General features: G+C 38.5%; 1 protein-coding gene across 1 annotated transcript; it reads left to right on the top strand.

The window, feature by feature from the left end:
• The first annotated feature begins 13,010 nt into the window (after positions 1–13,010).
• On the top strand, positions 13,011–17,644 carry LOC149212302 (uncharacterized). Its single transcript, XM_089391814.1, has 2 exons — positions 13,011–15,964; positions 17,010–17,644. Exons 1-2 carry the CDS (start codon positions 13,459–13,461, stop codon positions 17,324–17,326), a joined length of 2,823 nt encoding a protein of 940 aa, XP_089247940.1. The 5' UTR covers positions 13,011–13,458; the 3' UTR covers positions 17,327–17,644.
• The last annotated feature ends 1,709 nt before the right edge of the window (positions 17,645–19,353 follow it).

The following is a 19,353-nucleotide window of genomic DNA, read 5'->3' as shown; positions in this document are numbered from 1 at the left end:
TCTTGGGGTTCTGGCCTGTTATCCTGGGGAGAATTCGACAGGCTTGTCACTCAGGGAAGGGGGTTTGTGAATCCTGGTCTTGGCCTCAAGGTAGATAGGTCTCGGGGTAAGGGCAGAAAGCCGAGTCATTATGTGGACTGCTGGGTTATCCAAAGGGGTTTCCACAACGGCTGTAGGAACAATTCTAATAAGTTGTTTTGGTTGAGAATGTGGCCGGGAAGGAAGGTGTCTCAGTAATGTGCGGAGGGTTAGAAGTGTCCCTTGACCTGTTGACAGGGTTGATATTCCTCAATCTAGAGCTGAGCCTGGACCTGGAGGGCTTTTTCTTAGCTCCCTCGATGGGACCCAATGGCGAAGGATAACTCTCTCATGGACCAGTATGAGATTTGTAGCCTGGTGGGAGATTGAGAAGCAATCCCTTGCTCACTGGGGTGGTGATACCCAGGGCAGGGTTGCATTTACAGTAGGGTGGAGGTGTAGGGAAGCCTCATGGGAGCTGGGTAGTTGGGCTCTTCAAATTCCTATGGGAAGCTACTGGAACAAAGGGGAGGTCACTATCCTTCAAATCTATGTGGAGGGAGGGGGGAATCAGGTTTTCAATGGGGTTTATCACAGTTCTCAGGGCACGAAGTGAATGAAAATGCTTGCGCCAGAGAAGTCCCACCTAGAATGGGGGAAGCCTATGGGGAATCCCAAAATGAGAGAGGCCAATTCATAGGCCGTGTATCCAAAAAAGAGTAGAAGGAAAGAAGGAAATTATATTACCAACTCACAGAGAACAAATGTCTATGAGGCCACTATGGTTAATATGATGATGACTTACAATGTTGTATTCCTGGTTTCTGTTATAGGTAATATAAAAATAAGAGTGTAGAGAACTTCGAAGCCTCGACACTCAAACTATGCTCCAGCCCTGGTACAGGTGCGCTGCTCAGAAAGGGAGGAAAAAATCAGAAAGGAGAATTGGATGGCGAAGGAAGGTAACCAACCGGGAAAGAAAGGAAATAGAGGAATGGGAAAGGCCGGAAAAAAGATGAAAGGATTCGAACCAACTTCTAGCAAAGGTTCGAGCAAAAGAGGTAGGAAAATAGGGAAGAAGAGTATGCAGAACCTGATTAACGCATACTACGTAGGAACACCGCCTGAGGTGAAAGCAGTAATCTCTGAATGGGAAAGAGAACTAAACAATAACATTGAAAATCAAGAGATCGAGGCAGAGGAATGGGAAACAATTGTCAAAGACCCTAAGATACCAGAGGATGCCAAACGTTGTTCCGCCAAACTATCCAGCAGTATTGGGTCATGAAAAACATCCTGGCTTACGCAATGACAACCTATAAGGAAAGAGAAGACCCAGAGGAAGATAGACCAACTAAGCCAAGTATGAAGGACTTGCAAAGGGAGATACAATATGTCTAATTGCAGTTGTATCACAACAACCTCACTGTGAACGGGATTGAACAAAGCCTTCAGAATATGATGAGAAGTGAATTCTAGGGTTCAAGCACAAAATCCCCAGCCCCTGTGGACTCATCATATGATTGAAGAAGCCCTATCATTTTAATTTTGTCTATATGACGACTAGCATTTACTTTTTTAATAAGAATTATATAGTAGATAAAGTTGCCAATGTAGCATCGATGGTAAGGAAAACTCTTTTTAAATTTTGGACAGCGTTTGATGCAAATAGATGGACAACAAACCTAGTTTCCTGCAGGCAGGTTGAGGCCACTTGCAATTTTGTAGAGATCATACTTATTTTCATGAAATATCGATAGAAAAAGGATCCCACCAAGCTTACACAAAAAATAATATTGCATTTAATTTTCAAGTTCCATAATAGCCAAACAAATACAATGTCTTATTATCATATCTCCTAATAAAAAGAAACATGTATCAAAATTGACGAAAAAATACGATGATTTTCATAGAAAGAGCTAGTCAAACCCAAAGATCAAGAAAGTATTCCTAGAGTGGTTCTCTGTATTTTGAGTGACCTTGCATGTTCCTTTTGTCCAAGTCCAGTCTAGCTATTGAGAAAATTGGAATGAGAAAAAATACCTTGATTATGTTGTGGGTACGTACATAATGCCACCCATGTGGCTCTCAAACCTCCCTAAATGAGTTATAGATAACTATTTAGGCAAGGCATTTTGAGCACGATGCCATAAATTGTTTCCTCCCTAAATGTTTTCTTTTGGGTTTACTCCAAATGTGTTTTCACTTTGCTGGGAGATAACTAGGCCTCCTCTTAGTCACTTGGTGATGCTTGAGGAGCATATGGGTGGATCAGTTTGAGAGGATGCTCGTATTTGGATAGAGTGCTAGCATAATGCGCTTATATATAAGATTGCTACACTGTGTGGCATGATGACTAGCCAATTAGGTGCAGACAATAAGAGAGTTTATTACTTGATTAGGAGAGGTACCTACCTAGGAGGATGAGTTCTAAGCACTTGAAGGAGGACACTTAGCCTTAAGATCATGGACCATGTGACATACACCTTGGAGGTTGGATACTTGACTTGAGGATGCCAAGATTAAGGAGCACACTTGATGGAGGTAGGTTGTGGACCTATACACATATGTTGAGGGGAAGCTTTAGATAGATAATTATATTAGCACAAGAAGCCATGTGCCACACACTGAGAAGAGGAGAACCTTGTGTGAGAACACTTGGAGAATGAACCACCACGTAAGAGGGAGCATTGGGTTAACAAGTTGTTGAAGAACACACCATCTTGGAGGAGTGGCATTGGGCCCAAGGAGCTTGGAGGGAAAACCATCTGAGTAAAACCTCAGTGTAACAATAGACATCCTTGTATTGCAGAGTGATACATGTGGGGTTCCATTTTTCATTTAGGCATAAGTTTATTTGTGTGGACCTAGTCCACATTTTATGTTAGCATATACAATATATTTTAATGTTTTTTTTTTTGACAATAACGGTTATAATTTTATTTATGGCGGCAAACTGCCTGCCGCTAGCTCTTACAATTCAGCGTTGACAGAAGGAGAAATGTCATGGATAGCTGTTTTGACAATCTGTCACCGAGAACAGGAGACAGAGCACCAAGCGATTCATTACAGATAATAGGGTTGATCGCTTCGCCAAGATGGGTGTCCCGCAGAAATGAAGGTTCTGCATAGATGAAGAAGCTGCCTGGCAATGGTCAATGCAACGTCCAAGGCCGAAGGACTTCCTTGATCATTCCCTGAACGAGCAAACAATGGAGGACCGGGGCTATTGTTTGATGGAAATAAGTGAATCCGCGGTTACTTTGGAGGGTATACAGCTGACATGAAGAACTTCAACGCCCAAAATTGCATTCCTCAGAACTACAGAACGATTGCCGCCTGTAGGGATTGAAAAGCTATGAGAATGGAGTAACCAGTGTTCAGATGTGAGAACAGGGAAGGTTCTGAACTGGAGCTGAAATGACATTTGAGGGACTATTTTGGACTCTTTGCAAATAGAGCTCTGACAGGAGACAGAGTCATTGATAGGAAGATTGACTGAGAACAGGCCTGAGATCAAAGCTTTAAATAGTTTGATAATACCCTGAGGAGAGGTCCCGAGAAGCAGGGGAAAGAGGAGCAGAGTAATAACCATTGGAGCAATTAGGAGCAGCGGTCTGAACAGCAGAAACATCATGGAATGGGACAGGAGGATTCCCTCGAATTGACCACCAGAGATCTTCGGTTACAAAGGGAGCCAAGATTGGCCTCCGTATCAGCTTGAGAGTTGAGATTCCTTAATATGTGGTAGAAAGAGATTTTACTGAACTTGGGCAGTAAGAGCTGAATTTTTTTGATAACAGTGGCTAAATGAACCTGATGAGGAGTCTTATGAGAGTTCATCGCTTGGATGATGAGTCTAGAGTCTCCAAATACACAGAGAGAGAGGATATTTCGATTAATCGCTAGATTCAGCCCCTGCCACAATGCAAGAGCCTCCGCTCTATTATTGGTTTCGATGCCCAGACCCCAATGGAAACGCAATTTTGTTGATCCTCCAGGACTCAAAAGAACCCCACCACTGCCAGCAACCCCAGGGCTTCCTTTAGAAGCCCCATCAAAGAATAAACAGTGTTCATCTAGGCCTGATCTCCACTTGATGAACTCCAGTTCCTCCAGCCTAATCTCCCATTTGGCATGGACAGTTGCAGGAGGAGTGGATCTTTCATTCAGATTCGGAACCACTTCTTGGAGCCACTGCTCCTCTTCTTTGACCAAATTCATTTCATTCCTTGAGGTAGAATTGGCTTCCAAAGCCTCGCCTAGCAGAGCTTTGATTTTAGAAATAACTCGTGTAGAATTGTAGCTTTCTCCTCTGAAAATCCTATTATTCCTCTCCAACCACAGCTTCCAGCAGATAAGTTTAGGGATCCACATCCAACTTGTTTTGAGGAGACTTTTTTTTTTAAGGCAAAAGGGAGATAGGATGGCCCAAGTTCGGAGCAGAGTAGGAATGCTTTCTGGAAGATCAAAATTTGCTGGGCCTAACCTTAGAACTCCCCTCCAGACTACCTGAGCAAAGGGGCAAAGCAACATCAGATGATTGACATTTTCTTCATCAGACAAACAAAGGGGGCATTTGGAAGGCCCTTCCATCCCTCTTCTTCTCAAATTATCTCTGGTGAGAATGCTATTGTGTGCAACAGTCCAACAGAAAAAGTCAATTTTGGGGAGAGAGGGGAAATCCCATATAAATTTCCATTGAGCTGGGTCAGGAGGAGCATGAGGGACAACCATTATACTTTTGTAACATTTGGCAGCAGTGTAAGAGCCTGAGAGGGAGCCCCGGCCTCTTTTTTCTTTAGAGGTGGCCTTTGAAGGAGATTTGCCTTGAAGCAGATCTAGCAAGAGTGAAGCTTCCCCTTGCAACATAAGAGGAACCTCCCCCAGATTCCAACAGTCCCAGAGCCTATCTGGATCATTCTTCCAGGTAGAGATGTCCCACAGGGTGTGCAAGTTGGAGGACTGGAGCCAAGCTTTGATATTTGCAAGACCATCCACATGCATCAAAGGTTGGTCACCCAGAATTGAGTCTTCCCAGATTTTGATCTTTCTCCCATTACCAGGGATCCAATAAAGTTGAAGGCCGAATTGCTCCATAGCAGAACTGCAGAGATTGAAGATCGGAGATCCTTTTAAAGATCTTGGAGGCTTATCCAGGCATCTCAAGCGATTCCCTTGGAAGTATTTCTTCCAAATGACTCTTTTTCTCCAGCTAGAGTTTCCGGAGACTAAATTCCACAAGATCTTGGATCCCAAAGCAAGGTTTTGAGCAGCCAAGTTACGCAGGTGGAGGCCGCCTTCCAGAAGAGGTTTCTTGATAGTCTCCCAGTTCACTAAATGGAGCCTTCTGTCGTTGTTGTTCCCACCTTCCCACAGGAATCTTCTCAACAGACTGTCCATTTTGTTGAGAAAGGATTTGGGGGCAAGGAGAACAGAGTTTTGGTAAAGAGGCATACTTATAAGGACCGACTTCATCAGGATGACTTTCCCTGCATTATTCAGCCAAGAGGCACCCCAAGCTTGGATTCTGTTCTTTAGCTTATCGAGCAGCGGCATCCAGTGGGCAATTTTGGGTTTGGTTTTGAAGATTGGGATCCCGAGATATTTAAATGACTCCCAATTATGAATTCCATCCATTTCTAAAATCCTTGCAATATCAGACAGCTCCTTGATCGTGCAGTTCCAGCCATAGATTGAGCATTTTCGATAGTTAATTTTGCTGCCTGAGAGCAACCTGTAAATGTCCAGCTCCTTCTTGAAGGATCTGGCAGAGATTATGCTGGCTCCTCCAAGCAGCAAGGTGTCATCTGCGAACTGTGCATGATTGATATCCTTCACCCTGTGAGTCGTTCTGAAGCCAGGCAGAATTTGAATCTTCTGATTGTGATCAAGCTGGAAACTAAGTACCGAGGCCTGAATAGCATATAGGAGTGGAGACAAGGGACATCCTTGTCTAAGGCCCCTAGAGGCTTGGAAGAAGTCAGTTGAGCGACCATTGACCAGTGGCGCGATCCATGGCGAGGCAATACAGGCATTCACCCAGTTTATGAAGGCGGTTGAAAAACCTAGTTTCTTCATCACATTGAACAAAAAATCATGTCTCACCCTATCGAAAGCATTAGCCAGATCGAGCTTAATAACCATACCTTTCTCTTTTCTTTGGCAACTTGAGTGGACAGCTTCTTGCACCAGCACAATGTTGTCCAATATCTTCCTTCCTTTTATGAATCCACCTTGGTTTTCAGGGATGATGACTGGCAAAATATTCTTTAACCTGTTGGCAATTATTTTGGAGACCAGCTTGTAACTTGAATTACACAAGGATATGGGCCTAAATCTGCTGAAGTCGGAAGCGCCTTTCTCTTTTGGGATCAAGGCTAGAAATGCCGAATTGATGCCACCGCCCAGCTTTGCACAATTCTGGGACTTTCTGACCATTCTCAATAAATCTTTTTTAATTGTCGACCAGCAGGCCAAGAAAAACCTGACAGTGAACCCATCAGGGCCTGGGGCTTTATCAGGCTCCATGAAATCCAGAACTTGCTTAATTTCGTCCAAGCTGATCGAAGCAGTCAACATGGCGTTGTCCGATTCCTTAACGCTCTTGGGAATTAAGTCCATCGGATAGGCATGGGGATCAATAGGGTTTTCTTCAGGAGCCGAATAAAGATCTTTGAAGAATGAATAAGCAGCTCTCTTAATGCCATCAAAATCCTTAACCACTGTGTTTTGGAAATGTATCTCAGAAACTGTTTTGAAGTGCTTTCTGGCTTCGGCTTGTTTATGAAAGAAACTGGTGTTCCTATCTCCGGACTTTAACCATAGATTCCTAGACTTCTGTCTCCAGAATTCTTCCTCCTCCCTGCTAGATCTGTGAACCTTTTTTTGCAACTCGACTTCTTTTTGAAGAAGATTTTGTGTTACAGGACTATGCTCCATAGCTATTTGATGAGCAGCAAGACTGTTGAGAGATTCTTTTCTTTTGGCAGTGGGAGTTTCCAATCTTTTTTCCCACTCCTTAAGACTTCTTTTTAGTACCCTGATTTTCTCTTCCCACACAAAGAATGGGGAACCATGGACAGGCCTATTCCAGGCATCAGAAACCACATCTTGGAATCCTTCTTGCTGAATCCACAGAGGACTGAAACGGAATGGGATGGGGCCTAAATTACCATCCAGGGAAAGCTCAAGGAGGATGGGCTTGTGATCAGAAATGAGATTTGGTAGAATTTTAGAAGTGGCCATAAGACCGCATGTCAGGAAGGAAGAATGGAATAGGAATCTGTCCAAACGGGCAGCAATGTGGTTTGGGGCTAATCTTTTGTTGGACCAGGTGAATTTTCCTGAAGAAGGTTTAATATCCTCCAGGTCCCAACCCAGCATAATATCTTCAACCCATTCTCTGGCAGGGTCCCTGACAAGGGAGCCTCCCTTTTTCTCATCAAGAGCAAGGGTGACATTCAGATCCCCTGCAATGATAATATTTCCTGGATTTTGCTCTGAAAGAAAAGATTGAAGCGAGTTCCAACAATTTTTTTTTTCACCTGGCAAAACAGGAGCATATATATATTTTAATGTTATTCATTATTAGTGTACTCATTATTTTACCTTTGTAATTGTCTTCGAGAAGTCTTGGAGGAAAAAATACCTAGGGTTTGCGATATAAACCTTAGAGGAGACATGAGGATGAATGATAGTGCTAGGATGAGCTTGGGACCTAACACTTGTATGATGGAAGAGAAGAATACTTTGGGTTTTCATAGAAGAAAATGAGTGCTTGAGGAGTAAAGGAGTCCTTGAGCTTCATGTAGCACAACTTGAAGAATACTTGGAGATCGTATTGATGCGATTCATTTCCCATTGCAACTTTTTCTAGAGGTATTTGGATTGTGTTATATAATAGAAAAAGACCTAGGGTATGTGGTAGAACTGTGGTAGAAGGGAATTCATAATATCATTGTATCTTGATTCTTATTAGTGAACATGTCTTGATTCTATGCACTTATGTTGATGCAAGTAAGGAAGGCACGGGGATTTTTGAGAGGAAAAACCTATAGAAAACTTGAAGTGTAATGGTTGATGTCTTTGAGTGAGAAGGATCTAGGTTTTTTAGAAAAGAAACCCTAGGGGAGAGTCACATAACATTGCTTATGAAACTTATGTGAGGCAAGCTTCAAGAAAGATCAAGGGTGGACTTGTTGGTGTTGATGCTAACTTGATGTTGACCCTTTGGAGTGGCTAGAAGTATATTGGTGTGATTCCATTCTAGGGTCATAATTATTGGTTAGGGTTTTATTTTAATGGTAGATGCCCTTTCTAGGGTTTGAATGCATTCGAGAGTCCTAGCTTGGGATAAGCATAAAGGAATATATTTTATCGTCTTATAATAATTAGTTGGTATGTACTTGTAACTTCATTGTTATGTATACACGAGGAGTAATTTGCAATCTAAACTTTGTGTACTTACAAATTTGATTTCAACTTATGCTCTCATGGTGATTAAGTTGTTTCTGTTGCTCATTATGTATGCTAATTCAACATGACTGTGAGTAAATTTTTTGACTTGTTTGACAAGTAAATAGAGTCTAAAAGGGCATATTTGTTACTATATTAAATATGTTGTTTATAAGTTATCTTCATTTCTTTCATATGTTGCAAATTATTTCCCTTGAAGACGCAAACACAATTCTCTTGAAGTATATTTTTCCAGTGCTTCTTTTCTTACACTATCTTATGGATTTGGCTAGATAGAAGTGAATATATTGTTTTTCTAATTTTTATTTGAGAATCAATCGTAAGGACATTGAAAGTTCATAGAAAATAGATCAAGGAAACTTAAACTCAAGGATATGAAATTTCTAAATTTACATTAAGCAGTGTTTTCTTGAAATTTCCAAATTCAAGACATCACAAACATAATTGTCTTCATTCATAAGAATATTAATAAGAATTTCATCAAGGTTAGTATTAGAGTTACATCATGATGAACTCTCACTAAGCATTTATATGGGCCTTGCGAGGTGACATTATTACAACAATTAGTGCCCATGGTGATATGGGGCTACAACAACATTTTCAAGTGAAGGTTCTAATATATTGGGCTCCCTTAGTTCTCTATGATGAAATTAATCTATCAATCCAAATATAACAATAATCAATATGGAAAAAGTAAAATTAGTACTAGAAAATCACAACAAATTACAATCCTTATAATATATCCAACCTTAGCATATCTACTTTCATTACTCAATTAGGAAATGAAATATTATAATTCTGTATCTTTGTATTCATTCGCATCAAGTCTTTCCATAACTCTTTCCTGAACCAAGTTTTGATATATTTACTTCTCTCTTTTCTAAATCACGTAAAAAAATTCCTTTTTATATCAATTTTTTTCCTAAATCCTTATTCATTAATTTTATTCACTTGTAACCATTAATACTATATTAAATTATATTAATCCTTAAAAACATATAAGGACAACTTAACATTTAATTTTACTTGCCAATTGTAACAAACCTAGTAAAAAATCCATGTAATAAAGTTAATAAAGGCAAAATAATGACCAAGGTCATGGGACACGTATTCCAAGCTGAATATTGGGCAAAAACATAGCGACGGGGATCACTTGTGATTAATAAATGGCTAAGGAAATTGGCAAAGACAATGGCAAAGGATTTTGAAATGCATGAGGCATTAATTGACATTTTACTTATGAAAATAAAGGAAATTAGGAGAAAAGGAAGGTGAAAGGTCATAGGTTGCAAGTGAGGAGGAAAATGAAATGGAAATTAAAGAAAATAGAGGCCGCATTGATAAAAAGGCTTATGAGGATCAATTTGTAACCTTTCGTCAGTTCAGTTTTGGAGCTCTCTCTCTCTCTCATACTCTTGGACACTTAGAGAATTCTTGAAGCACTCTTGGAGGAGTGTGTCATACTTGGGATTTGGAGCAAGAAGGAAAAGGAAAAGCAGGAAAGCACAAGAGAACATCAGGATCAATAGTTGCAACAAGATTTTCTTGCAAATACTGAGTTGAATGTATGATTTCCTCGGTATTTTTGGCATGCATGGCATATGCATGTGGTAATTTGGTTATGTTATGTCATTGAAATGGAGGATTGCCTAGAGTGATAGTGCTTTTGCCTAGCCTTGCCATTTCCTAGATAGTCATGGTCTTGTGGGTTTTCCTTTTGTTTTCTGGTTGGTGCTCATGTTCCCTTGGTTGTGGGTTGAGTTAATAGTTCTTGGAACCTTGGTTGGACAAACATTATGGAAGCCCTGTAACAACTTGGGTTGAGTTACTAGTCTTGGAAGCCTTGGTTGGAAAAACGCTTTAGAGCCCTTAGTGGGTTGAGTTACTAATTCTGGAAGCCCTGGTTGGACAAATGATATGGAGCCCGACAACATCTATAGGTTGATTTATTAGTCCTAGAAACCTTGATTGGGACAAACACTTTGGAGCCCTAGACAACTTGGGTAGAGATCGATCTGGAGATGGTTAGTGATGTCCGACCGTGAGGTGGAATCACTAGTTGAGGGTTGAGGTGGTTTGTCCTTTGGAAGCCCTGGTTTGCTTTTGTTTGATTTGTTTCATGAGATCCCAGATTCATGCTTGGAATATGGCACAGAGGTGATTAGCTGAAAGAGGTATTTAGTTTAGCTCGATCTATGGTTGGGTGGTACGAGGAAGTTCTTGACTTGGTTGGATTTACATATGTTAATAAGAGTTACTTTGCCTTGGTATTTTCATGAGTAAAAGCACTTCATATTATGTGGCTTTAATGGTTGTTTCCTCTTTGATATATCTCTGGTTATTTGTTGGTTATAAGTATGCTTTATGAAAGTTATGATGTATGAATCTCATCATGTTTTGATTAGCATATGAAACAATAATGAATGAATGACCTAATAAAGAACAATGCAACTATTGTGAGGAGGTATCAGTCCTCTTTGGTGATTATTAGATAAGTATGAGACCCCTGTTCTTAGATATGTTGTTATGACATGTAGATTACATGTTCATGATCTATTTGACAGAATGCTTGTCATGGATAGTAGTGTAAGTCCTAGTTCAATTTTTGCATTAGTATCTTTATTTCAGTAATATTTATCATTTATGGATTTTTCATGAAGTTTTGGGTAGAGGCTTGAGTCCTAGCCCTGAAAAAGTGGCTCAGAATCCAAGGTCACTGGCACAAAACTACTTGAAAAGGACTGCAGTCCCTGGGATGCTTGCTGTGAGAGCGACTAGAGGGTTCTAGCTGCACAAATGGCTTGTCAAGGGAGCGACTGGGGTGCTAGGTCAGTAAAGTGACAAGTTGTCTGAGGGGTTAGGTACTTGGGAGGGTTGGTTGTCTCCTAAAGGTTTTGTAGCTCCCGTGGAAGGTCAAATTGGTGTTGTTTAGTCGGTTTTGCTTCCTTAACTACACATGAGGAGTTGAATCACATCATAGTAACTCTCCATCACATGTTTACCCTAGTAGACTGATTAGCTTGGATAAATGTGGGAGGAGGGTGTTACACCAGTACATTTAATTTTACTTACCAATCTTAATTTTAGAATATCTTTACCTCAACATTTTTACTTCCATTTAACTTAAAAGTAAAACACAAATACTTTTTCAATAAGCATAAGCTTACCTAATGTTATTATCTTTATTAGATATGGCCATCATATTTAAAAGAAAAGCCTATAAGAACCCAATTATATTAACAAAATTATTTAAAAATTAAAACAATTTTGAAATCTCAATCAATTATGTTTTTAAATATTAAATTCCAATTTGTTATTCCCTTTAAATGAAAGTGATACAAGCCAGGGCATTTTCATGATCTAAGTGGTTATTTGAAACTTCTAAATGCTTATTTAGAATTATAGTTATTTTAGAAATGATTTTGAACTTTGTTAGATTTAGAATAATGTTATAAGTTTTGAACTTTTAGTATATTTTTATCATTTTGGTTTATTAGAATTTTCTATTATTAAATCTATTAAATATATATATTTGAGAATAAATTTTATAGTAACTTACAAAATAGAAAAATTATGATCTTAAAAAGTTGACAAATTAATTAGATTTCTCAAACTTTCTTTTCACCACCTCAATTTTTAATGGTTAAGAATAAAGATTTTCAACATTAAAAACATTAACATAATATGATTCTAACTTTGTAATTAACGCATCTCTTCTAAACATAAACTACCATAATTCTACCACTTTTACTTTATACTTTATATATATGGTTATATATAGCAATGATTTTACCCATTAATTTATTAACGGATTTCATTATAATATTATGTTTATAATATATTATTTATTTTTTAATTTTAATTTTATTTTTTTAATTTATAGTTTAATTAAAAAATTATTTAATTAATCTTTATATACATTATAAAACCAATATAATAATAAAAATATATTTAATTTATATGGTTAATAATAATACTTATTCCAATTGAAATATATCATTAACCTAATTTAATTTATTTTCTATTTATTTTAAATTATATCAACTTTACCGTTCTCTAATTATTATCGTACCCTTTTATTTAACCCAATTATTATTTTTTTATCATTTTATTCACTCTTCAATTTCCTTATATTTCATTGTTTTTCTTTTATATTCGAACTGTTAGGGCCTCTTGTATATTATCCTAAATATTTATTCAATATCCTATTGACATATTCTTTTCTCTTTATCATCTTTGTTGCATTTGGTTCTCTATTTGGTTTACTGTATTTCATTTCATTGTTTAACCTTTACATGAATTACTGCACCAATTTTTCCATTTGTGTATGTTTAGCATTTCAAACTTCACATTCCAGTATCACACTGTCCATGTAAAGGGATTTGTCACACCCCACTATATTTTTTTTCAATTTTGTCGCATATTGAATGGTTATAAAGTATTAATATTTTAATACATTTGGAAATTTAGTGGAAAAACTCAAAAAGATCCCACCTGATTTATGTGAAGCTTCTTCACCTATATTCGAATCGTGGAAATGAGCCAATTGCTCTTCAGACCTAATCCAGGTGGGGTTTGAGTTAATTCTAATTCAAAGTCAAGGTCAATACAGACATTTGCAAGTCAGCAGTCTTGCTCCTTTGTTACACCGGCCTAGCAAAGGTCTGTGCTTCCTTCAAAACAGACAAACGATAAAAATCCTTATGGCACTCTGCACCTTGGACTTTTGTCAGACTCTCACATCTTGATGCATTTTTTAACCAGAAAAAAGTTGTCATATCTAATCTTCGGCTTTTTCATATCTGAAAACGATCCCATTGAATAACAATGCCAACCTTGCATACCCAATATCATTCTTGGGCTGAGGAGGAAGCCTAAGACAAAATCTGTGGAAGAAACAGATGCCCAACACATAATTTGAAGCAGGGATTGCTCAAATTCTCCTTTTCTATTTGGTGAAAAATGAGGTATTATTTTACATGTTCTCCCTTTCTCTCTCTCATATTCATTATTGCATGTATAGATCCTGGAATTTGTCTCGATACACAAGAAATACAGGTCATGAAAACCCTGTTTAACTTATCATCCTCATGGAAGAATGCAAACTCTGGTAATCCATGTTTATGGAGTGGTGTGAATTGCACTGCGAATGAGAGCAATATCATTGAGCTCCATTTGTCCGGTTTTGGGTTGAAGGGAAATCCGTGGCAGACATTATGTAAGCTTCAAGCCCTTCAAGTCCTTGATGTCTCTGACAATTCCCTGGCAACCCCATATGATGATGATGTCAAGGCTTGCACCAGCTTGGTTACCCTTAACATAGGTTCTAATTTAATGGGAGGTTCCCTTCCTTCGCTTGCGCCTATGCACAAACTTCAGTCCCTGGATGTCTCTCACAACAGATTGACAGGGCACTTTGGTCAACAAATTCAGAATTTGACAGACCTCAGAATCCTCACGTTGACATACAATCAATTCATCGGTCCAATACCTTCATTGTTGGGAGGTCTGGGAATGTTAAAGAAATTAGTTCTCTCTCATAATGCTTTTGTAGGTGAATTTCCTCAAGAACTTGTGGAATGCACCAATTTGGTTGAACTAGACCTCAGCTTCAATGAACTGAATGGCAAAATCCCTGATAGTATTGTGAACCTTAAAAATTTAGAAACCCTGATTGTGTCATCCAATAAATTATCTGGAATAATTCCTGAAACATTGAGTCTTCTCCACAATTTGACTCGCTTCGCATCGAATCAGAATCGGCTTACTGGAAACATACCAGCTCAGTTAGCTAACCTCACAAAATTGCAGTTTCTCGATCTGAGCTACAATTGGCTAAATGGAAGCATTCCTCAAGAAGTTTTTGCTTTGAGCAGCTTGCGTAGTCTAGACCTTACAAGTAATTCACTTTCTGGACAGATTCCTCAAAATTTCTCGAGGGAGTTGTTTAGGTTACGAATAGGCAACAATTCCCTGAGTGGAAGCATCCCTATTACAATTGGAAGCGTACCTGGATTGGCATACTTAGAAATGAATGACAACTTACTAGATGGCCAGATTCCGCAGCAGCTGGCAAAATGTACCAGTCTTCAACTACTTGATCTTGGCCACAACAATTTGACAGGCTCATTAACCGATCAGCTGCCTTCACTTCGACAGTTGCAAGTGTTGAAGTTGCCTAACAATCATTTTAATGGAAGCATTCCAGATTTACTGTCAACTAATTTGTTATATGTTGATTTGAGTGGCAATCTTCTATCAGGGCCCATAACCTCAAAAAATTTCAAGCATCTGTGGCTGCAAAATCTGCGCCTACAGAACAACCTCCTAACAGGAACGATTCCAAGAAATGTTAAAGACTGCCGGTTCTTGTTAGAGCTCCAGTTGGGTGGCAACAATCTAACTGGAACAATTCCATTGGAACTTGGCTTCGTCAGAAAGTTGCAAATTCAACTCAATCTCAGCGGCAATTCTCTAGAAGGGGAAATTCCGAGTACTCTTTCTGGTTTGTACATGCTAGAAATCTTGGATCTTTCCAACAATAAGTTGACAGGAGAAGTTCCAGGTTCTTTGACAGCTATGCTCAGTCTCACACTGTTGAACCTGTCAAACAATAGATTAACAGGCATCCTTCCAAACTTCAGAAAAGGGTTGCTTATTAATGATACAGGAAACCCTGGTCTCTGTACTGGGCAATGTGTTCCTGCTACTGCCACCACTATAAAGAAAAGAATTTCGGCAAAATTGTTGATTGGAATTGCTATTGCAAGTGCTGTTTTTGTCATTGGGACAGTTGCATTGTTTATCGTGGCATGTAAATACTTACGGCACTATCAATATCAAATGCCAGAGGTGCAGCTAGCATGTAAGATCGAAGGCCAGTTTATTCAACCGGATAGCATCCACAGGCTAAAGATTGATTTTGAAAAGGGTGTTGAAGCTACTCTCGACCCCGCAAATGTATTTTTAAAGAACAAGTTTAGTACTTACTACAAAGCTGTCATGCCTTCTGGCATTCGTTATTCTGTGAAGAAGCTCAACTGGACTGACGAAAGTCTCAAATCAGGAAACTACCGAAAGCTTGGTGCAGAACTGGAGAAGCAGGGGAGGATAACGCATCCCAACATCCTGACGCCCTTGGCACATGTTCTAGACACAGATTGTGCTTACCTTTTCTACGAATATGTTCATAAAGGCAGCCTCTCAGACTTCCTTCACACTAGTAATGTTTCTGTATTGGATTGGTCATCTCGTTGCAGCATTGCCATAGGTGTAGCACAAGGTTTGGCTTTTCTACATGGGTGTCAACAACCAATCTTCCACCTTGATCTCACTGCCAAAAACATTCTCCTGAAGTCTTTAACAGAGCCACAAATAGGTGATATTGAGCTTTGCAAGATTGTTGATCCTTCCAAGAGCACAGGGAGTATTTCTGCAATTGCTGGTTCAGTTGGATATGTCCCTCCAGGTATGTTCTAGCTACTCATTTATGCCAAAACAGTAAATGTTGCAGAACATTGTGTTTTATAGTTATTTTTGGCTATATAAGAGAGACCATACTAAAATGTTCCTTCCAATCATAGCTCATTATGATTGTAGAGCTTCTCCAGCAAATAGGAGTTATGACTGTCAGATTAGAGCAAGTATTTTTTATATCATTTAAAGCATAGGTATCACTTTGCCAAACTTTTGTTATTGGATTATGTTCTCAAGATGGAAATTAGGACTTACTAACTTAGAGAGCTCAATGTTTGTATAATGCGTAGTGTATACTTCTTTGGTGTAGAAGCTGTCAAGGGTAGGAACCATAGTTATAAAATGTTTTTGGATTTTTGAAATTTTCCATATTTTTACTCCTGCTATAAATTGCTACATATTAGTTGTTTAGTCAAAGTGTTGATACGAGAAGATATGCCAATGTTTACACATTAGTGAAACAAGATTCAGTAGACTCGGTGTCTACTTGGCCCAGCTCTGAAACAAGTCTAGTCTGCTCATCTGGGGAAACAATTGTCAAATCTGGTAAAACTCACAAGTTTGACCAAAACAGTGAGTTTGACTGAGTATGAACGAACTACTTGTTGAGTTTGACCAAATTTCACATTGCTGAGTTGTTCCCAGGCCCAAGTCATGACTATTTTATACACTCAAAAATCTCTATTTTGCTAAGGAATTTATAATTCTATTAATCCTTAACCTCAAACCTTTTCCTTCCTTTGCTAATTCTCATATTCATGTAGTACCTATTGTATCCTAAAATTTATGACTTCATTTGAGACTTTTTTCTTCCTGAGATCTATGTTACCTTACAGTTTGAAATGCCATACTTTGTTGTACATGGAAGCTGTGTAAATGTTTCCTTAACATATTTTGCAAGGGTAGTAGGAATATAGTCAGCAAATCTGCTTGTTTCGATTCTGACTTTCTCTTCATTTCAGTCTCTGCAATTAGGAGCATATTATACTGTAAGGTTTGGTATTGATTTTGGTACTTATTGAATATGGTGTCTGCAGAATATGCATACATTACGAGAGTGACTGCTGCTGGTAATGTCTATAGCTTTGGGGTCATTTTGCTAGAGTTACTGACTGGAAGGCCTCCCATTACCAATGGAATAGATCTTGCAAAGTGGGTTCAGTCGACACTCTCAGGAGAGGAAACATGGAAACAAATTCTTGACACAAGAATCAGAGACTTTTCCCTCGAAACACAGAATCAGATGATTTCAATGCTGAAAGTAGCTCTCAGTTGCATTAGCTCTTCCCCAGACACGAGACCAACAATGAGAACTGTAGTCGAAAGGCTCCAAATGGTCAGACAAGTTGCATGAATGACGTTAACTTGATTCCTCAGTATATGAATGAGATTTACTGCCCGGCAATTTATGAGTGGGAACAGGATACTGTGTTCTATCATTTTAAGGAGACTTAAATCTATCTCTATTATTACCAATATGCTAAGGATTAACATATATTCAGACATGGAATTATGAGGTGGTTAAAATGTTGATTTTTTTACCTAGTCCCCATTGAGAAAAATCTGCGGTTGTGTACTTATGCACAGTAAAGTGCCTATGCTAGATCATCGTAGTCCATATCATGAAACTAGTGTAAAGCACAAATATATGAATACAAATACTTCTGATTTAAATGCCAGGAAACTTATTGCCTATATTGACATTGAAGCAAAAACTAGTTAAAATAAGTCAGTTTCTTCAATGCTTATAGTTCCAGGTTTTCAAACATGATCTTGTCTTGTGACTACATCATCTGATATTCATACAAAGTTCTATACTTGCAGAAAAGAAAACACAAGATCAAGCATACAAATATGATAAGATAGGAAGTTACAACAATGGGCACATATTTGTATATTCATTTGTATTGCTTATATAAGTGTTCAAAATTGTGGGAGAGTGATTAAAATTGGTTAAGTCTCCAATTAAGTACAATAAAGGAACATTGTAAAGGAAGAAAACGACCAAGAGAAAACATGTGCAAGGAAGCTTCTAAAAGACAAAACTTTTAGGAAAGTACGTAGCGATATACAATACATAAGAATATACAACAATGTATAATAGTTCATAGGGTCATGTCTCATCATTTCCTCCCTATATAAAGGAAATTGTCCCCAACTTCTCATGCAGATATGGAAAATGTTGATCAAATATTGACTGGGACATCAACTTAGCTTGAGTTGGTAAAATATCGACTGGGACACCAACTTAGCTTGAGTTGGTAATACATGTTTGTGACCAACTCTATAACTAATAGTGCATATAGCCCTGGTGATGTGTGTGCAGACATCAGGAAGAGTATCTTCATCCAATGAAGGTTGAACATCTTGGATAGTGTCCTTATGATGAGAGATAACAGCTTCATCCTTCAAATGTGGTGGCCCCATAAAGCTTAAGCTGATTCACATTCTCAACAACATGTATACCAAACTAAGAAGGAAGATCTAACTGAAAAACATTTTCCTCCATTTGCTGCAAAATGGCATAAGGCCCATATCGAATAAGTTTGAAGTTAGGACGTTGTCAAATGAGATCTAAACCTTTGTTTGTCCAAGTAAAGACAAACTTTATCACCAATTTGAAAACAAGGAGAGATGTAATGTTGATAATGAAGCCCTTGTATTTGATTGAGTTGTCCACAAGGTATTTTGAAACTAGGCATGGATTTTAGCCAAATCTTAGACAAAAGAAGAAGCCTTAGCTTGCTACTTTTGTTGTTGTGGGCAGAGTGATCCATAAACTATCGTGAATATTCAACTAGACAGTTCGTCACAACAGATTTGATAATGCTATACTAGAATCCGAAATCTATACTATGAGGGTTAATTTTCCTTAGATTTTAGGGACTTATTAAATTACAGTTTTGTGCTTATGCACCCAATATATAAAATGCGGAAAATAGAGAACAAATAAAGAAATCACTCACAAACCACAACAATGCCAAGATATGACCTAGAAAACCCTTTTGAGAGAAAACCCAACTAGAAGGTGAGCTTACACTATGCTCTCTTTCTCTGAATAGAATTGGTGCGAATACAAAAGAGTGAGACATGTGACCCACATGCTATTGTAGAACACAAACTCTCTCTATTATGCCCTCTCTTTATCCACTCTTAGATCTTCTGCTCTACTATGGAGCAAAATGCACTAGAATAGAATCAAACCCCTTTTCCTCTAGTGACCCAAATATAACGCAGGTTGATAGCAAGTTAGGGGTTAAATTTGACCGATTCAACCCTCAATATGCATTACAACTCAACCCTTTTAGAGTCTTATTCATGGTGCCCACATGGCTAGCCTTTCCATGAGTAATTGGGGTTGACATGGCATCCACTTGAATT

The sequence above is a fragment of the Pinus tabuliformis genome, chromosome 1_1 (assembly GCF_031772625.1).
Source record: "Pinus tabuliformis cultivar Carrire ecotype Pingquan chromosome 1_1, CPIR1, whole genome shotgun sequence".
Classification (NCBI taxonomy): Eukaryota; Viridiplantae; Streptophyta; class Pinopsida; order Pinales; family Pinaceae; genus Pinus; species Pinus tabuliformis.
This window is presented reverse-complemented; position numbering and strand designations above follow the sequence as displayed.

Bases quoted from the DNA above. Each gene is read 5' to 3' on its own strand.
- LOC149212302 (XM_089391814.1), top strand. From the start codon at position 13,459: ATGAGGTATTATTTTACATGTTCTCCCTTTCTCTCTCTCATATTCATT. The intron at 15,965-17,009 runs GTATGTTCTAGC...TGGTGTCTGCAG, and splicing joins AGTTGGATATGTCCCTCCAG to AATATGCATACATTACGAGA.